This window comes from Notamacropus eugenii, chromosome 1 (genome assembly GCF_028372415.1).
Source record: "Notamacropus eugenii isolate mMacEug1 chromosome 1, mMacEug1.pri_v2, whole genome shotgun sequence".
Classification (NCBI taxonomy): Eukaryota; Metazoa; Chordata; class Mammalia; order Diprotodontia; family Macropodidae; genus Notamacropus; species Notamacropus eugenii.
In genome coordinates, this window is record NC_092872.1 from 577572865 (window position 1) to 577594822 (window position 21958).

At 34.8% G+C, this 21958-nt stretch overlaps 1 protein-coding gene across 3 annotated transcripts in view; it reads left to right on the top strand.

Moving 5' to 3' along the window:
- Positions 1-21958, top strand: part of MCM8 (minichromosome maintenance 8 homologous recombination repair factor) — a 52580-nt gene that overhangs the window by 16515 nt on the left and 14107 nt on the right. For all 3 annotated transcript variants that reach the window (XR_011972517.1, XM_072634413.1, XM_072634414.1), the window contains exons 9-14: positions 5694-5779; positions 9017-9168; positions 9431-9626; positions 11979-12009; positions 12573-12713; positions 19290-19431. Coding sequence is in view for 2 of the 3 variants with exons in the window: in XM_072634413.1 (XP_072490514.1) it covers positions 5694-5779; positions 9017-9168; positions 9431-9626; positions 11979-12009; positions 12573-12713; positions 19290-19431 (748 nt within the window). In the remaining variant the exon portion in view is untranslated. The remainder of the gene's footprint in view (positions 1-5693; positions 5780-9016; positions 9169-9430; positions 9627-11978; positions 12010-12572; positions 12714-19289; positions 19432-21958) is intronic.

Sequence of the window (21958 nt, forward strand, 5' to 3'; positions counted from 1 at the left end):
TGGGATTCGTTCTTCCTGTTGTGAATTCTTCATTACAAGGATAGGCCTATACTCAGTCTCTCCTTTGGGTGACACTTTTGTTGCCAAACCTTTGCTTTGGACACTGTCTACCATAGAAGATCTTGCTTCTGCCCATTTTACAAGTGAATTACATCTTTAAGACTCAAGAACTGTCATACCCCATTTTCTTAATAGGACATTTATTTTCTTGACAAATTCCTTAGAAGGGAGTATGTAAATCATTTCTTTGTGTCACTATGTCTGGTATTTTTGAATAATCCACTAGATTAAATTAAGTATTAAAAATATTCCCATGCTGACTGAATGGAACCCCTTCCCAAGCCTGATCTTACTGTGAATTACTTTGGAATCTCCCAATTCTTTGACATTTCTTTTTCAGTATTCTTAAAATGTTCTTATGTTTATTCTCTGGGGTCTACTCCTAAGATCAAGATATCCTTATTAGTTTACAGTTCAAAAACACCAAATACTTAATAAGCAGATCAGGCTTCATTTTTTGAAAAAGTAATAATAAAAATTTTTATTTAGTAAAAAATAATGCTAAATTTGTTTTTTCAATAACCCCAAATGGGGTCTCAAAGAGTCAGAAATGACTGAAACAACTACAAATGCTAAACTTAACACTAAACATACAGTCTATAAGGTAATAAAGAATAGTTCTATATAATTAACATGTAACAAACAAGACAATAAAACAGGAATGTAATGTCATTTATTTTCAGCAGCATTATCAGGCACTTTGCATATATGATTTTTTGAGAAAATACCAACAGGAAAAGAAAAAATAGACAAAAATCCCAGATGTAAGCCCCAAGATGTAATAGGATTATTAAGGTTAGAAAAATCCATTCTGTTCTCTTTAACTTTCCCCATCAGCCTCAGCCAGTGCTAAGATTCTGTGCTTCTGATGTTATTTAATCAGTCAGTAGTCACATACTAAGTATCATTACTGTGTGTCAGCTACAAGGGTTACAAATACATAGGTGAAAGTTCTTGCCTATAATGAAATTGCACACTACCGTGGAGAGACAGACAGGTTCGGTCATTTTTCAGTCATGTCCAACTTTTCAAGATCCTGTTTGGGATTTTTTTGGCAAAGATACTAGTGATTTGCTATTTCCATCTCCAGCTTATTTTATAGATGAGGAAACTGAGGTAAACAGGGTTTAGTGACTTGCCCAGGGTGACGCTGCTGGTAAGTGTCTTAAAGGCCACATTTGAACTCTGGAAGATGAGTCTTTCTGAATCCATGTGTTACACTCTATCCATTGTACCACCTAAGCTATACCATGGAGACATAACATGTTCACAGATAAATATAAGATATTTAAAAAATAAACAGATTTGTGAGGAAGACACTGACAACTAGGGATATCAGGAAAGGCATCTTAAGGGAAGTAGTCCACATGCTGAGCTAGTCACTTCAAGAGGTGGAGGTGAGGAGAGAGAACATTTCAGATACTGGGTCAGACTGAAAAAAGCACAAAAGCAGAAGGTAGAATGTTGTGCTCTGGAACTAACAAGTAAGCTAGTTTGACTGGATCATAGCATCTATGAGGCAGAGTAATTTGTAGTCAACCTGAAAAGACTTTGAGGTTCTACTGAGGACTTTAAATGCCAAACAGATATTTATATTTTTTCTGAAGTCATTAGGGAGCCACTGAAGTTTCTTAAGGACAGGAGTGACATGTTAGAGATTGTTTAAGAATATTAACTTGACAGCTGTTTTGAAGGGAGAGCAATTAGGAGGCTATTGAAATTGACCAGATAAGAGATAATGATCTCTAAAAGTGTGGTTGTGATGTCATTAGAGAAAAGATAATGGATAGAAAGATGTTGAAGAGGTTGAATCAATGAGATTTGTTCAACTAATTAAATCTAGGAGAGTGAGTACTAGTGAGGAGTTGAGTGTGACTTCTAGGTTTGTGAATGTGGGTAACTGTGCTTCCAAAACAAATGAGGAATTTAGGAGGGTAGGTTTAGAGGGAAAGATAATAAGGCCTGTTTTGGTCATGCTGAGATTGAGATGTCTATATTTTTCCCTTCCCCCTACCCCAACTCATTTTCCCTCTCTCTGTCCCCCCCATATATGTGTGTATGTATGTGTGTATATTTCTACATACATGTACATGTGTATATACACATATGCATACATATAAAATAGAGAACTGGATTTGTCCTCATTGGTATAGGGTTTAACCAGGTAAGGAAATTCTATTTCTGCAAGATCTCTAATTTATAGTCCTAGAGACCTAACTCGACTGTGAGAAGTAAAAAATAATATAGATATAACACAGTATACAAGCAGTCATTTTGAGAAATATGTGTATATGTATGTATATATGTATGTATACACACATGCACACAAATACATATATATACATATATACACACACACATACATACACATACACAGAAATGGACACCCTTTACCTGCCCTTTACATTTCTGCAGATGCTGTGTCAACTACCATTTCAAAATATAAAGCTTTTAGGGAATTTGTAGCTTTAGAAGTAGAGGAAGGGAAAAATCTTTGAAAAATAAGAGAAACTTATTGGAGCAGATCTTAGATAGGATTGGCCTGCCTTTGCCTACCTGCCACCAAAATATCTTCTTCAATAGTGCCTAAAGAATTTCATTTCACATTTGTTGCCAAGTTAATAATTTTTTAAAATTTTATTTTAGACTCAAGGGCCAGAACACAAATACAGAATGGAGAAAAGAAACAAAAACGTATCATAAACTTAAATTTTGGATCTTAAATACAAAATAAGAGTAATGCAAAAAAGCATGTGTGCATAGCAGAACGTAAGAGAATATTCAAAATATGTAACAATAAATTTTAATTTCAAGAAAACCTATATGTGTTGAGAATTATCCATCTTTTCTTTGCTTCTTTGTGAGTTTTATTTTATTCTCTTCTTTGCACGTTTTTTACTTTGTTCTTTTTTTCCCCTCCAACCCCTCAGAAGGCTACAATAAAGTTTAGGTGTTTCTCTATAAGCTATAGGTATATACATGGACACATACACATATGTATACATATATGGACATATACTTTCCCAAACGTATTCTGCTTCTAATCTTTGTTTTTATGTTTGTGCATATCTCTTGTTTCCATCCCTCTTGCCTCCTCTACTTTATTTGTATCCACTACCTTGCCCTTCTGTTACTTGCCTACTCCCTTCCAAGGGTCCCTCCTCTGTCCTTCCATTCTCATAAATCTAAACACTCTTCTATACCCCCCTTTTACCTATTCCCTCATTCTCCCCTCTAAAGATCTCTGCCTTGTCCTCTCCCCCTTTCCTATGCCCTTATTTTATTTCTTCTGAATTTAGAAGACTTTTATACTATTCTAAATACATATGTATTATTACCTCTTAAAACCATTCCCGATGAAAGTAGATTACCAGAACTATCAGCCCTAGTCCCCTATCTAATTCCTCTATCTTGAAATTGACCAGGTAAGAGATATTGAATGTCTTGGAGTGTGGTTGTGATGTCCTCTTGTACCTTATATGTATAAAATAATTTCTCTTTTTAGCTGTTCCTAAATGGCTTTACTTTTTAAATTCATATCATACTCAGGTTTACCCCAGTCTTTCTTATGAGCTACCTTGTTAATAAGAATGTTAGATATGCATTTTGCATATATAAAAAGTAAACAGACTGTCTTTATGAGTCTTTTATAATCAGTCTTTGGTATGTACCTTATATTTCTCTTGGTTCTTGTATGTCGAATTTTCAATTAAGTTCACTATTTTTTTTTTTAACATCTTGAAAGTCTGAGAGTTTATCAAATGCTCATTTTTTTAAAATTCAGGATAATACTTAACTTTGCAGGATATGATATTTTTGGCCAAAGTCCCAGTTCTTTTGCTCTTCAATATATTGTGTTCCAAGACCTGTGGTACTCTAATGTCTTTGCTGCTAGGTCTTATGTGATTCTAATTGTGGCACCATCATATTTAAATTGTTTTAATCTTGATGCTTTTAATATTTTATCCTTGAGCTGAGGGTTTCGGAATTTGACTATGATATTACTATGAGTTTTCCTCATACAATATCTTTTAAATGGTAATCGATGGATTTTTTCTATTTCTACTTTTCCCGATCTTGTTCTAATGCTTCAGGACAATTTTCTTTAATTACTTCTTGTATTATTGTATCAAGATTCTTTTTTTATCCTAACTGTCAGTCTGATTATTTTTGCATTTTCTTTTCTTGATCTATTCTCCAAATCTGTTGTTTTTCTTATAAGATGTTTCACTTTCTTTTCTATTTTTTATTATTCATATTTTGGTTAATTATTTCTTGATCTCTTATAATTTCACTGGTTTCACTTTGCCCAGTTCTGATTTTCAAGGTGTTATTTTCTTGCTTAAGACTCTGGATCTCCTTTCTAATTGGTGACTTTCCTTTCAAAACCTTCTTGTTTTTATTGGATTATTAGTTTTTTTAAGTTTTTCCTCCTTCTCTGTCATTTGATTTTTAAAATCTTTTTTAAGATCTTCTGTGACTTCTTTTTGGTTAGGTCACCATTTGACATTACTTTTGGGGGGTTTCTTTACTTCAGTATCCTCCTTTGAAAATAAACTCTGGTCATCTCTATTCCCATAATAACTTTCCATGGTTGGATTCTTTCTCCTTTGCCTGTGTATTTTTTGTGGAAATAGTTTAATTTTCTCTAGCCTTGGGGTGTGGGAAATGTTGCCTCTTGCCCCAGATCTTCAGTTCTCTTCTCTTGCTTAGAACCAAAGCCAAACCTCCAACCTCCTGTAAGTGCCCGCAGCCAGTTCACATCACAGCTGGGTCTGGTGTTCCTTGTCAGCAGAGATTCCCTCAATCTTTCCAGGCTCAAACACCCAACTCCCCTGAGTATCCAGGGGTAAAAGTAAAAGTTCCTGTAATTGGAGCAGAGGCAGCCTCTCAAACCAACTAACCCCAGAACTTGTTTTTCTTATAGCACAGTAATAAAAGAGATTGACTTGTGAACTTTGAGAAAACAACTTGCTATTCATAAATTGGGGACAATATATAGTAAGGCAAAAATTAAATAGAAGAATCGAGCAAAATGTTAGTGACACTTATCATGACTAGTATACTAGAGTCTGCTGTCTATATATAAAAACTCTATACTATATGTAAAATATTCTATATAATATAAAACTTTAGTCTTTATTATAAAAAAGGTGAGATTTCTGTTTTATCAGTCAGACTTGTTGATGGGTAGAATGTACAGATAGTTGGAGACAGAGGGAGGAAGGGCATTCTACGTTGAGAAGACAGTGTTAGAGGCAGGAATGAATGTATTGTGAGAGAGGGAATAGTAAGGTGACCTGCCTAATATGTTGGTAAGTAATTTGACTATATTTTACGTCTCCTCCAGAGCACTTCGTATCTAATAGATGCTTAATAAGATTGTGGGATTAATAATAGGGGTAATGGCTACTTTGCAGAATTATGGCAGATTAGGGAGGGCTTGACACCTAGATAACATGTAGATTTTATAAAGCATGGAATTGTAAAGCATTGTATCCATTATTGTATCAAACTATAATGCTACCATGGTGCCAAATTGTTAATAAAAAAAGTTAAATGAGGCATATTCATTTTTATTTTTCTAAATAGCTCATTGTAGCAAAATAAGACTTTGAATATATTCTGTTTAGTGTCCTGTGCCTGTGTGCCATGGGAAAACATTTACTGCCCTCCGAAGTTCTCCTCTCACAGTTACTGTGGATTGGCAGTCTATTAAGTAAGTAACAATAGACTATAGGTTTCTTAAAAACCTTAAAGTGATCTATGCATGTGTTATTATTATTATTATACTATAGAATAAAATTTGTTGTATGTAGTCCAACAAAGATTAAAGACATTGATCAATAAATGTAATGCACAGGTTTTATGTACTGAACAGTTTGATGAAAGATATATTGTATCTTATTGTAGTTACTCATCAAACTACGTGATAGGCCATGGAGGAAGTATTACAAAGGAACTATGCATAATTACTAGTATCCAGTTTTTTTAAGGTGAATTCACAATTCCGATGAAGAAGAAATGAAATTATTAGGAACGAATCCATCCAATAATATGCTAACAAAACTGACAATCTAAGTGAAATGTATAAATATTTACAAAAAATATAAATTGCCCAAATATGTCCTTGATACTTAAACCAAGGAAGTCAAAGCAGAGAAAAAGAACCATTGACTAATGTCCCTACTGAAAATTGATGTAACAATTTTAAATAAAATAATAGCAAGGAGGTTACAGCAGCATACCAAAAAGATTATACATTATGATCAGATTGGATTTAAACCAGGAATGCTGGTATATTTCATTATTAGAACTATAAACATAATTATTCGTTTTTATAACAAGAACAACAAGTCATATGATTATATCATTAGATGCAGAATAAGTTTTTGGCAAAATACAAAACTCATTCCTGTTTTCGAAAAACATTTCTAGAAAACATGGAAATAAGTGAGTCTTTAATATGATTAGTATTATCTGTTTAACTTTTAGCTAGCATCATCTGTAATGACAATAAACTAGAAGTCTTTCCAACAAATCAGGCCTAAAGTAAGGATATCCATTATTCCGTTGCTATTCATTGTGGTGCCAAATATTGTAATATGACAATAAAAAGAAATCAAGGGAATAAATATAGGTGGAAAGGAAACAAAATTATTGCTTGTTCCAGGTGGTATGATGGTTTAGAGAATCCTAGAGAGTCATCTAAAAAAATTTATTGGTGCAGTTAACTTTAGCAAAGTTGCAGAATATGAAATTAAACCATATGAATTATTAGCATTTTTATATCTTACTAACAAAATCTAGCATAAAGAGAAAAAAATTCCACTAAAAATTTACTGCAAAAAGTATAAAATAACTGAGAACCTACCTGCCAAAACATTCACAAAAGCTATATGGACACAACTACAAAACACTCTTTATCTAAATAAAGACAGTTCTAAATAATTAGAGAAATAGTAATTTCTCATGTGTAATCTGAGTGAATCTAATAAAAATGATAACACTACCTGAGTTAATTTACTTATATAGTGTCATATCAATCAGACTACCAAAAAACTGCTTTGTAGGGTATAACAAAATGGCAGAATTCTTTTGGAGAAACAAAAGATCAAGAATATCAATGGAATTGATGAAAAGAAGTGGCAAAGAAGAGGGTCAATAGTAGCAGACCTCCAGCTACCCTACAAAAGACCAGTACCCAATACCATTTTGGTACTGGATAAAAAAAGGTTGGTTACTAGAACAGATTAGGTACACATTATATAGAAGCAAATAAGGACAGTAGCATAAACTCAAACATCTCATTTATTTGGGCAAGAACTCACTGTTCAACAAAACCTGTTTGGCAAAATTTGAAAACAATCTAAAAGAAACTAGATATAGACCAACAACTCATACAATATACCAAGATAAGTTTCAAATAAGTACATGAATTTGATACAAAAATGATATCATAAACAAATTGGAGGAGCAAAGAAGAAATAACCTGTCACATCTATGGATAGGGAACAAGTTCATGACCAAACAAGATAAAGTGTATCATAGGAGGTAAAATAGACACTTTTGATCACATAAAATTTTTAAAAGTATCACACAAACAAAACCAATGCAAGCAAAATAAGAGAAGCTGGTAAATAGGAAAAAATTTGCTGCAAAGACAAAAAATTCTGAAACACATAGGAACTCAGACTGACCACCATTCCAGAAGACTCAAAATGAAACATGCCATCACCTGAAAGAGAGGTAATGAACTCAGTCCAGGGTGAGACCTTTTCTTTCTATAGCCAATGCAAGAATTTGGTTTTGTTTGACTATTTTCTTTGTAATAGAGGGCTTATTTTTGTTTTTATTTTTTGCTTTCTTATTGGGGAGGGTGGAGAGAGGTGGGACAGGGACAGTGCAGGTTTGAAAATCTATGGGAGCTGATGAATTCTAAGTGAAACACTATAGAGAAGAAAAGAGGGCCCAGGATACATCCCTCTGGGACACCTACAGTTAATGGATCTGACCTGGATGACAGTCCAGGAGACCAAGAAGGAATTGTCAGATAAGATGAGGACCAGAAAAGAGTAGTGTCAGGACAACACAGAACAGTATCAAGGAGAAGCATATAACTGACAGTGACAAAGGTTGCGGAGAAGTCAAGAAAGATGAGGGCAAGATCAAAGGTCTGACTGTCTTTGGGTTTGACTGAAGAGGAGTAAGTGACCTGAGATGAGTTAGTTGGGAAATTATGAGACTAGGGTACAATGTATATATTGAAGCCTCCTAGAATAAGGGCAAGAAGTAAAGAGTGGAGGATAGTGGAAAGAAAGGGAGTGCCTAGAGGCTGGTAGACAGTAGCTACTAGAATTTGCTTTATGTGGTAGTTATAGATTGAGTGAATTTCAGAGGAGCAGAGGTTACTAAATAATGTTGGTAGAGGAGAACCTAGAAGTGATATTGAGCCACAAGGGATATGCCAACTCCTCTACCTTTGCCGGTGAGTCAGCAGTATCTTAAGTACCTGACAAATAGGAGATACTTAACTGGAGTATAAGTCTGATGAACTGTTTGTCCTCTGCCTAGCTAAGTTTAAAAGTTCTCATTACCAGAAGTTAAATCATACAGATTTACATATTTTTTGCTGTAACACCTGAGGAAGCTGATTTTCTAGGGCATTGTAAGTCATTTTAAGGGCTACAGTTTGTATCGTGGAGGAAGTACCTACATGTATGGTTCTTATATCATGCTTATAATTACAAAATACAAAATTTGCTAAAGTAAGCTTTAGCCTCACTATTTAAATTGAAAAAGTGGTAAGGAATTATGTTGTTTTTTCTACTATATATCATGTCTAGTTTACCTGCATGTTAAGGGATACTTTAATATTTGGTGACTGAATTTTTAGCATGTAAAAGAAAAAACTAAGTCAGTGTTTCTATGAACTTGTACATTGCTGTCTTTGTAGAATCCAGGAGTTGATGTCAGATGACCAGAGAGAAGCAGGCCGGATTCCTAGAACAATAGAATGTGAGCTTGTTCAGGACCTTGTAGATAGCTGTGTCCCAGGAGACATAGTCACCATTACAGGAATTGTTAAAGTATCCAATACTGAAGAAGGTATGCTATAAATTTTGCTTTCTCTTTTCTTTTTTTTTTTTTAAAGTAGTCCGTCATCCTTCAGTAGCTATTCATCTTCTATCCACTTTTTATTAGGAATTGGGATATTTTCAAATCTAATTGGCAAATTCTACGTTCAAGACATAGAGTTTTTATGAACGTGTAACATTTACTTTTGTTTGAAGTTCCTTTTGTAGTTTACCATGTCTTTTGGTTTTGTCACTTGAATAAAGGGGAGATTTTAATTGTTTTAATTTTTCAGGTTCTCGAAATAAGAATGACAAATGCATGTTCCTCTTATACATTGAAGCAAATTCTGTAAGCAATAGCAAAGGACAAAAAACAAAAATTTCTGAAGATGGGACAAATTATGGAACATCTATGGAGTTTTCGCTGAAAGATCTTTATGCTATCCAAGAGATTCAGTCTGAAGAAAACCTTTTTAAGCTTATTGTCAAGTATGGATGAGTTGTTATTTTAATGCTTAAATTAAATGTTTCAATAATATATAGTATTAAATTACATATATCATACAGATTTCTTGTTGAAGTAGTGATTGTACTTCATTACTATCCTGCCTTGCAATGTCATTTTCATTTTTGCTGTCTTTCTGAAAGAGTGCCCTACACTTGGAACCAGCAGAGACCTGGGTTCCAATCTCACTTCTAACAGTAGATGATATGACTATGGGCAAGTCATTTAACTCTTCTAGGTCTCAGTTTCCCCATCTATAAAGCAGGGAAAATAATACTAATGCCTACTCCACAGGTTTGTTGTGAAGAGCAAATGAGAAAATGTATTAGAACTTTTTATAGATCCTAAAGCATTGAATAAATTTCAGCTTTTACTTATACTTTACGTTCTGGGAAGTCAGTTGAGCACACAAAGGATTGTTGTTTTAGGAAAGCAGATACTTTCCTAAGTAAAGTAGTCTTATACTCTGTTCAACTTTGATTTTTGTGCTTTGGAGCCTTGATTATCTCTTTTCTCTGAAATTGAAATATTAATTAGATAATTTACCATTATTCATAAATCTTCAATATGGCACTGATAGTGTATCTAGTATGGAAACTCCCCCTCAGAGAGATTAAATGACTGTCAAACCCTGCTGGCAAGTAAATATCAGAGGCAAGTTTTGAACATGGGTCTCCCTGATTCTGAGTCCTGTACTCTACCACGCCACACTTCGCCTCATAGCTCTTCAATTTTCTTTATTCTTAAACATTCAAAGATGCCATTTTGAATAAGAAAATCACAAAGACTCCCAAAAGCAGAAATTAGTCTCTGAGCTATAGTTATAGTCACCAGGATACTATTATTATGGGAACTGGAAGAATCTAGCTCAGCACCTGAAAGAACCTGCAGTTTATTCTCCACTTTTCCCAAACTCCCCCTTCCCCCATATAAATAAACATTTAACACTATATTTCAGTGACTCTTCTTAGGTCACATTTATCTAATGATGAATATTTATTTTTGTTAATTTGATTTTATTTAATGATAGTCCACATTTATTTAGAATTTTATGTTTACAAAGTGTTTTTGTGGACATCAATTCCCACAATAATTTTATTTTATTATTGTCCTTTTAAGATAAAAAAATTAGCTTTAGTAAAGTCAAATTAATTGCCTAAGACTGTAGGATCATAGATTTAGAACTGGAAAAGACCTTAGAGATGATTATTTCAACCCTTCATTTTCCAGATTAGATAACAGATTTATGGGACTTGCCCAAGGTTATAATAGATAGTAGCAGAGATAGTTATTTGAACCAGGTCCTCTGATTTCTAATCCAATTCTCTTTCTACTGATCCATTCTGCCATGATAGTATGTAGAAGGTCAGAACTTTTGGCATAGATTGATCTTTCTACTATGTAACTTTGCTTTTTTAAGTGAATATGACAATTGTGTGACTTTTTTCCTATTTTCTTTCAATTCTACCTCTTCCTGTTCACATTCTTTGACACTTCAGCATGAGCTATGGACCACCAGTCATGTTGGAATAGAGTGGGCAATAAATGGTTACATGTTAAAAAAAAAAATTCAGGGGAGTATATGTAATAAAATTTAGTAAAAATTGGTACAATTGACATTCTTGATTTTTTCTGTAATTATAATAGTTGCTACCATTTATATAGCACAAGGTTTGCAAAACACTATATTTTTTATCTCATTTTATTTTCACAACAACCCTGGGAGGTAGGTGCTATCATTATTTTCATTTTATAGATGAAGAAACTGAAGGAGGCAGAGGTTAAATAACTTGCTCAAGGCCACACAGCTTGTAAGTATCTGAGGAAGTATTCCAGCATTGATCTTCCTGATTCCCAAGTATAGTGTTCTATCCTCTATGCCATATTATATATCTTGTTTTTCTAATAGAAACAGGTTGCATGTTCACCGTTGAGACTTCATACATAATTTTGCTTATATAATCCTCCATCTTCAGTTGAAGTATGTCATTTTTTATCTTCAGTATATTGTTATTCATATCCAGTTGATCATTTAAACCTCCCCAGTAATGTAGCTGTCAAAACAGATATGAAATGGTATATATGCTCTACAACCAAAAACCAATTTAAAGTCTAGTTCTGGAAAAGAGTTAATAGAGGGTATAGTTCACTTAAGAAAATTAAAGTGCTTATTGAGTGCTTTGACTGTGTGCAAACTTGAAGTATTCGAAATAATTCTTTTTTTAGATTAGCATATGCCACTAAGGAAGAATTTCGAGAACTTGTATCATAGTATTGTTTTAAAAGGGTAATGAAGTTTGACAGTATTTCAAACCTAGTTATTTTTTGTTTTTCAGCTCACTTTGCCCTGTAATTTTTGGTCATGAAGTAAGTATACAGTATTTAATTTTGTTTTTATTTTTAAATGAAAGCCTACTGTCTTCATTTAGTAAATTTGACCTCTGAAGAATTTTGAAAATAGGTGTAAAATATACAGATATGTAAAAATAACTCATTTTAGTGGACATGAATGTTAAATTTTAGCTTTCTTATTCAGCCTGTAAACAATTTGCTTTGTATATATTTGCTTGCAAGTTGCCTCCCCCATTAGATTATATGTTTCTTGAGGGCATGGTCTCTTTTGCCTCTTTTTTGTATCCCCAGCACTTAACATGGTGCCTAGCACATAGTAGGTACTTAACAAATATTGATGGATTGATTGCTTTTGTTTCCTCTTTTACGTAGTTACCTGAGTCATTACCTTCACAAATTAATGTAAACTTGCAGGGTAGTCTTAGTAGTAGTCACCTTCAGGAAAATTAGGCAGATAGCACACGAGATAAGCTCTTGTTATAATTTCAGAAATAAAATTTCAGAAGGAAATAACAGGTAAAAAGCAGTTGTTAAGTCTTTGCCTCATTTTTTACCAGTTTTATTTTTTTACACCCTAGCTTGTTAAAGCTGGTTTGGCATTAGCACTCTTTGGAGGATGCCAGAAATACGTGGATGACAAAAACAGAATTCCAGTTCGAGGAGACCCACACATCTTAGTGGTTGGAGATCCAGGATTGGGAAAGAGTCAGATGCTGCAAGTAGGCTATCAGTTAATACTTTGAGATTTTACTTGTAATATGCAAGTATAATTCATAATTATCTTTTAAAACTACCATTTTCCATATGGAATAGAAGCTCTTAATATAAGATTGGATGGTTAAGATGCACCTCAAGTGCCACCTGCCTTTTTTCATTCCTTCAGTTGTTAATATCTCCCCCCTCCTCCCATCATTTTGTTTTGTACATGTATAATAACTCTCCTGAAGAATTCAAACTCAAGGGGAAATGTATAATAACTCTCCTGAAGAATTCAAACTCAAGGGGAACAGGTAGGACTGTCCTCACTTTTGTATTCGCAGCCCTAGGGCCTGGTACTTATGCACTTTTAATGTTTTTGGTATGACTATATAAAACATTTGTTTTATCAGGCTTATTCTATTCATGATGAACATGTTTCCGTGGATGTAATTTGAAGCATAATTTATTTAAGGTTTATGTATTAAGTCAGGGAGGTAATTCTCTTATTGGTCCTTCCTTTCAAATTGCAATCACCTGCCTGCCGTTGACTATAGCTCAAGTAAGTAGATATCTTGTCATTGATATTCCTTGGTTTAAAATTCCCATTTTCCCTGCCCTGGCCATTGCCTTGCTTTTATTATGTGAGGTGGGTTTGCTGAGAATGAGACTGAAGTAAAAATCAAGGAAATACAACAGCATCACCAACTGGCCTTTAAATTGTAATCGTTTGTGACTGTAAACGCTGAGTAGCTACTGAATGTTTAGAGAATTTTAATATCAAAATTTTGATTTACCTGGTCCTTAATTAAAGATGACAAGTAGCCTAGAGTTTTATATTTTCTTTATGTTCTTTATTACACACATTTTATAATACAAGCTTGACACATAGTAAGAACATATTTTATGCTTTTTCCTTCATTCCATTGTGTAGTGTTTTGGGTTTTTTTGGTATACTTCTGATTGTGTTCATTAAGAATAATAATTATGGCAGAGCCAAGATGGCAGAGTAGAAGCAGGGACCTGCTATACCTCTTGACCCCCAAACCACTCAGAAAATCTGTAAAAATATCTCTAAACAAATTCTAAAGCAGCAGAAGCCACAGAATGACAGACTGAAGCAAATTTCCAGCCCAAGATAATCTGGAAGGTCAACAATAAGGGTCTGTTGCCATTTGGCTGGGAGCTGAGCACAAGCCATGCTGGCACTGAGCAGGAGCAGCCCTTAGGGGACTGAATCTCTGGCAGCTGCTGTGGATTTCAGACTTCTCAACCCACAAACACTAAAGACAGCTTAAAAGGTAAGTGGGAAGGGTCTCTCACCTGTCTGAGAGAAGAGTGTGGTCCAGCCTCAGCTCCAGGGCAGCTGCAGGCACTGCTGAAACATAGGATGCTTCTGGAGCTTTCCACTTAACAAACTCAAAAGTCAAGTAATTGGCTGGGAAAATGAGCAAACGGAGAGAAAAGAAACAGACTATATATTCTTACTTTCTCAGTGAAGAAGTATTTTCTTACATCATTGGTGACAAGGAAGATCAAAACATACAGCCAGAAGAACACAACAAAGCCAAAGCTCCTGCATCCCAGACCTCTAAGAAAAATATGAATTGGTCTCAGGCCATGGAAGAGCTCAAAAAGGATTTTGAAAATCAAGTAAGAGAAGTAGAGAAAAAATTGGGAAGAGAAATGAGAGTGATGCAATGAAAAAGTGAATCAATAGCTTGCTAAAGGAAACCCCAAAAAATGTTGAAAAAAATAACACCTTTAAATTTAGACTAACCCAAATGGCAAAAGAGGTCCAAAAGATCACTGAAAAAAATGATTCCTTAAAAATAGAATGGAGGAAATGGAAGCTAATGACTTTATGGGAAACCAAGAAATTATAAAACAAAACCAAAAGAATGAAAAAAATAGAAGACAATGTGAAGTATCTCACTGGAAAAACCACTGACCTGGAAAATGGATCCAGGAGAGATAATGTAAAAATTATTGGACTACCTGAAAGCCGTGATCAAAAAAATAGCCTAGACATCATCTTTCAAGAAATTGTCAAGGAACTACTACCCTGATATTCTAGAACCAGAGGGTAAAATGGAAATGGAAAGAATCCACCAATCGTTTCCTGAAAGAGATCCCAAAAGGAAAACTCCTAGGAATATTGTAGCCAAATTCCAGAGTTCGTAGGTCAAAGAGAAAATATTACAAGCAGCCAGAAAGAAACAATTCAAGTATTGTAGAAACACAATCAGGATAACACAGGACTTAGCAACTTCTACACTAAGGAATCAGAGGACCTGAAATATGATATTCCAGAGGTAAGAGGAGATTGGATTATAACCAAGAGTCACCTATCCAGCAAAACCAAGTATAATACTTTAGGGGAAAAAAATGGAACTTCAGTGAAATAGAGGACTTCAAGCATTCTTGTTGAAAAGACCAGAGCTGAATAGAAAATTTGACTTTGAAATACAAGAATCAAGAGAAACATGAAAAGGTAAACAGGAGAGGCCATAATGGAGTTGTTGAAGTTGAACTCTTCACATTCCTATGTGGAAAGATAATATTTGTAACTCATGAACCCTTTCTCAGTATTAGGATAGTTAGAGAGAATATATGTATATACACATATATATGTATGTATATATATGTTTATGTATATATATAGAGAGAGACAGAGGGCACAGGGTGAGCTGAATGTGAAAGGATAATATCTAAAAAAGTAAATTAAGTGATGAGAGTAATATACGAGGAGAAAGAGAAAGGGAGGGGTAGAATGTAGTAAATCATCTCATAAAAAAGGCAAGAAAAAGCTTTCACAATGGAGGGGGAAGAAGGGGAAGGTGTGAGGGAATAAGTGAGCCTTCCTTTCATCACATTTGGCTTTAGGAGGGAATAGTATACACACTCAGTTGGGTATAGAAGTTTATCCTACTCTACAGGAAAGCAGAGGGGAAAGGGATAAGAGAGAGGGGATAATAGAAGGGGCAGCAGATTGGGGGAAGGGTAATCTGAAGCAATTTGGTAGAGGGACAGGGTTAAAGGAGAGAATTGAATAAATGGAGGGTGGGACAAGATAAAGAGAAGCATAGTTAGTCTTTCACATCACTGTTATGGAGGTGTTTTGCATGACCACACATGTATAAACTTTATCAAATTGCTTGCCTTCTCAGTGAGGGTGGGCGGGGAGGGGGAAGGGAGAGAATGTGGAACTCAGAGCTTTAAAAATGAATGTTAGAGGTTGTTTTTACATGCAACTATGAAATAAGATATAGAAGCAATGGGGTATAGAAAATAGAATGGAAGTGGGGTTGTAATATAAGTGAGGACAGATTGGAGGAAGGGGCAATCAGAATACACACTGTCCTGGGCTGGGGGTAGGGGAGAGATGGGGAGAAAATTTGAAATTCAAAATTTTGTGGAAGTGAATTTTGAAAACTGCAAATAAATTAAAAAACAAAACAAAGAAGAATAATTACAATACAGCTGACAGTACACAATAGAGCTTTAAAGTTTGTAAAGTGTTTTACATATTTTATCCTCACATAAGCTTTGTAAAGTAGGTGCTAGTATTATCTTTTTTAAAAAATGAGTAAATTGAGCCTTAAATAGGCAAATGAGTTACCTGTAGTTATAGCACTATCAGATATGTGAGGTGATATTCAAACCTATGTCCTTCTTCCTCAAAGTCCAGAGTTCTGTCCATGGGACCATATTGCTCTTGAGGCCTGAAGTGTTATCGACTACTTTTATCATGTTGACCAAAAGTTTGGCACCAGTTGTAAACTATTCATATCATTTTTACAAATATATTTTACAGATTATTCATTGCACAAAATTTCTTCTTATATTTTTTCTTTTTTGTTTATAACTTGTAAAATTTTCATTCTTCCCAATTCTTTTTCAAAAATCATGTATTATATGACTGTCTGTGTGTAGTAATGATTCTGTCAGCAGTCCTGAACAATACCAGTGAAATTGCTCATATTTTTAGTTTTTATTAGAATCTTTTAAATAAATTGAGGTGGATTTTAATTCTGAACTAAATTTTTTTTCAAACCTTGGGCTTGTGAACATAGTTTTATGTGCTGCATATTCTTTTAAAATATTTAGTTTCATTTTAGTCTCTACAGCTACATATTTTTTTAAAAATTATTTAAGCTGCTTTGATTATTGATATTTTAGTACCACATGCTGAGAAATGTTATTTGTTTATGTCACATTATAGATAGGGGCACTCCATTTACTTTTTTTTCAAGTTGCCTATGTGATGTACTTTCATTGAATGTTCTGCATTAGGCAGGATTATAAATTTCAGCTGGAATTCTCTTAGATTCCTGACTGTCCCATGTATGTGTGTGTGTGTGTGTGTGTATATATATGTATATATACGTGTGTGTATATGTATATATATGTGTGTGTGTGTATATATATGTGTATATATATGTATATATATATTATATTTAGATTCAAGCATTTCTAAAAAGATTGTGCAGTTTCTTAGTGGACTCTCCTAATAGTCTGTTTTATAAGACAAGTTCTAGAAATTTAGAGCCTAGCATACTGCTTTACACAAAGTAGTAGATGCTTAAAGTATTTGTTGAGTTGAATTGAAAAATAACATAACACTTTTGCCATTTGAACTTAAAACATTAATTTGTTAAACAAATATAGTTATTGAGTATTTACTATGTTTAAAGCATGCTTGAGAATACCAAAATGAATAAGAAATCGTCCCTTCTGTCACTGTGTTTTATAGTCTGATAAAGCAAGTAACAGACATAAATAACTATGTTATAACGTGGAATGTCAGAGTCCAATAAAAGGTACAGACTTGTCAATCAGAAATCATTTATTAAATGCTGACTGTGTCAGACATTGTGCCGGTCATTGAAGGTGCAAATAAGGGTAAAAATCAGTCTTCTTGCTTAAGAAATATGTTATTCTAGTGAAGGAAACAACATATAAAATAATCAGGCACTTACAAGAAATAGAATAGATCAAAGTTAATATGAGATAGGAAGGTGCTGTCACAGAGGGAGACCAGAAAAGGCAGTGGCAGGTACTTGAGCTGAGTCTTGAATGAAGCCAGAAAAACCCAGAGGTGGAGGTAAAGCATTTTAGGCATGGGTACAGCCAGTGCAAAGATGTGGAGTCAGGAGATGGAGTGTCATGTTTGAAGAACAGCAGGTAGATCAGTGTAGCTAAAAGGTAGAGTATGTCGAGGTGAATAAAGTATAAGAAGACTGGAAGGGCACGGGGGAACCAGGTTATGTAAAGATTTAAGTGTCAAACAGAGTTAATATTTGATTCTGGATATAAGAGGAAGTCACTGGAGCTTATGGAACAGTGAAATGATTTAATCCACCAGGATTAGTGAGGGGTAAAGGGTGTAGTGTGAGAGAAACTGTAGTTAGTACTAGAAAAGGTATCAGTGGAAATGGTTTCATCAGGAATTAGCCATGTCTCTGTGAGGGCCAGAAGATAAAAAGAGTGGGGGAGGGGGAGAAGAGGTTTAAAATGAAAATCTGTACATGATGAAGTAGAAATTCTGGAGGGCACAGGAAAGGGATAGGCAAATCCAGGGGGATCAGAGTGGGGTAGGAGGGGAGGAGGTTAAGGTAGAAGAGGTAGAGAGTTAAGCTCTATCTACTGGCAGCCTAGAGTTCAGAATCACTGGGACAGGGAGACCATGAGATGATGAGACCATGCCAACAATTTAACAGTGAGTCTAAGTGATTAGAAAAAAGACTATTGAGGTTAGCAGAAGATCAGATCAGCCTGAGATCTTTGCTTGAAGTTCAGCCTTCTGACGGGTGATAATGTGTCCTCTGAGACTCCTTGAAGCCCTCACAGGAGGCAGTCTCAGGTAGAGGTATAGGAGCCTGGTCAAGAGTTAAGGGTGACTTTTTTTTCCTGGAGAAGATCCTAGAGGGCAGGAAGTGGAAGAGATCTTTGGTCCCAGTGGACAGACTGGCATTGGAAGTGGTTCTGAAATAGGGATCCACCAAAGCATAGGAATCCAGAAAATGGGAAGATTACTTCCCAAGATCAAGGTTAGGCAAAGCTTGATGGTGAAGTTGTCATTTGAACTTGGCCTTGAAGAATATGTATGAATTGAACAGGTGGGGAAAATGTTCCAGATGGAACAAATAGGGTATGTTCAGAGAATAGCTAATATTAATATGGCTGGGGAAAAGTAGAAGTAATTGGGCTGGAAGGCTAGGTTGCAGCTAAATATTCATGTCTTGAATATTAGAAAGAATTCAGCCTTTTCTCAGTAGCCAGTTTGGGCAGCATTCAAAATTTCTGAATAGAAGCATGATCAAAGTTTTGCTTTGGGAATGTTCTACAGAATGATGAATCAATAGAGGGAAGACTAAAGGCTGAGAGACCAGTAAAAGACTTGGTTAGAGACAATAAGGAACCAAAACTGTGGTGGGAGTAGAGGGAATGGACAGGAATAGATGTTTGTAAGTGGTATATAAAGGTAGAAAGAAGAGAAGTTAGCAATTAATCTTCAGAGATGACACAAAATATATTATTTTTTGGTATGTTCACTTTTTTCTTTTCTTTAAGTGGCCTTACCTTATTTTTCTTAGGCAGTGTGTAATGTTGCCCCACGTGGTGTTTATGTTTGTGGTAATACAACTACTTCATCTGGTCTGACTGTCACGCTTTCAAAAGATAGTGCGTCTGGAGACTTTGCGTTAGAAGCTGGTGCCCTGGTACTAGGTGACCAAGGTAAGAAACGAAAATGAAGCCAAGTTCAGTAGACTAACAGTTCTTTATTGTTTTCCCTCCCTAAATTCCTTTCTAGTATTTTTGATGTACTGCTTATATGACATTAGCACACATGGATACTTCATTGACTGGCAGCAAATGGTGCCAATTTAATGACTGGAAATTAGCATAGAAGTATAATTAGTTTTTATATTTTGAAAAGGGTGGCAATTGTTTGAAAATGACACCACACAACTGAGAAATATACTCACTCTGGAGCAGCCACTAAGCATCTTTAACCTAATCTCCAGGTGTAGTTTTCTTCCAAGCTTATTTTTCCCATGTAAAAAATTTTGTGATTCTGGATTTTCAGAAATATCTGTGGCCTATGATGTAGTTATGGGCTATTTATCAATTTATTTAAAACTGGTTTGGTGGAAAGCAAATTATTTTTACCAGTACTCATTGTGAATGTTAATAGGTGTTGGGTATGAAAACTGGTGGTTTGAAATATGAAAAAGCATATAGTAAATACTACATCATGAAAAGAATTATTATTGTACATACTGCAGCTAAACACAGGTGTTACATAACACCAACATCTCTATACATTGCATCAACATAGAGTACAATTCAGTAAGTGCTTAAAAGTCATTTAAATAAAAGACCATTGGAATTATGGTTTTGGAACAGTGAATCACATCTCAAAATCTGGGGACTATTTTGTTTTAGACTGGAATGGGAATCTAGGTCCTTGGGTATGGTCTCTTGACTGAGTCCAGGTTTTACAGAACAAATCCTTTTATTAAGGGGATTTGTTCTGTGAAGTTTGGATTCAGGCACAGGACCACACTTGAGGACCTAGAGGGCCACATGTATTCTTGAGACTGCAGGTTCCCCACCCTTGTTTTGGACAAATAAAAGAGCTATTTTCGTACCAAAAAAATGAAAAATTTAAGGTTTTATTTCATCCTTATGTGTTCTTTAAAAATTATTCCATTAAACTGTACATAATTGTAAAAGTTACTGCAAATCTAAAAAGTCTTTTTGAAAATTTGTAGACAAATGAAAAATTGAGAATTTATGTAGACCTCAATACATATATAGAAAATCCTCATAAAATGTTTATGTGGATAGGAAGTAGGCATGTAGATCAGTAGATGTTGATTCTTTCTCAATAACCCATTTAGGTACTAATAAGGTCCAAGATTTTTATCATGCCTTTGATATCTTCCTCTCCTTCAATGATCTTTTTAATTTAATATTTTATTTTTTGCCCAATTATGTGTAAAAACAGTTGTAACACTTTTTTCAAATTCTGAATTTCAAATTCTCTCTCTCCCTCTTCTCTTCCCTCACTAAGAAGGCTAGCAGTTTGACAAATTATACATGTATAGTCATGTGAAACACATTTCCATGTAAGTCATTCTGTGAAAGACAACACAGAAAAAAAAAGCCAAGAAAAATAAAAACGTAAAGTAAACGTATCTTTGATATGCATTCAAGTTCTGCCAGTTCTTTCTCTGGAGATGGACAGCACCTTTCATCCATATGTAAGTTATTCACAGTAGTTCATCATACAGTATTGCTGTTACTGCATATAATATTCTCCTGGTTCTGCTCATTTCACTTTGCATCAGTTCATGTCAGTCTTTCCACATTTTTCTGAGAGCATCCTGCTCATCATTCCTTATAGAAGTCACAATCATATACAACAACTTGTTTAGCCAATTGATGGACATCCCCTCAGTTTCCAGTTCTTTGCTACCACAAAAAGAACTGCTATTGTATGTAAAGGTCCTTTTCCTTTTTGTTTTTTATCTCTTTGGGATAAAGACTTAGTAGTGGTATTATGTGGTCAAAGAGTGCATGGTTTTATAGCCCTTTGAGCATAGTTCCAAATTGGAACTCTCCATAATGGCTCAATCAATATACAACTTCACCAGCAGTGCATTAGTATTTTAATTTTCCCACATCCCCTCCAACACTTGTCATTTTCCTTTTCTGTCATATTAGCCATTCTGATAGGTTTGTGGTGGTAGTTCAGAGTTGTTTTAATTGGTAGTGATTTAGCCACCCCCAAGTGGTTTGCTGGGGCCAGGTCTGTTTTGGACTGTGCTCTACTCTCATCCTGGTGCAACAGACCTTTCCTGCTGACCTTGTAAGTTGTCCAGGGATGGAAAATTGTTCCATTCTATCCTTTTGTGGATTCTGGCTTTCCAGAATTTGTTTTGAGCTATTATTTAAAAGCATCTGGAGGGGTTTGGCAAAGAACGCAGGTGAGTCCCTACTTTTTCTCTGCCATTTTGCTCCTGATTCTCAAATATCTTGTAAATAATCTCTTAGCATCATGTAAATTGTGCTGTCCCTAGTATACACTTCTTCAGTGGTTCCCAAATAAAAATTATTCACAGTAACTCTTCAGAATAGCTACGTATAAAAACCTTGAGGGCAATACTTTGTGTAGATAACTTTTACTTATGATAAGCTATCCTAACTACTAGAAACATTTAACTTACGATAAGCATCTAGAATCATTTGAATTAAA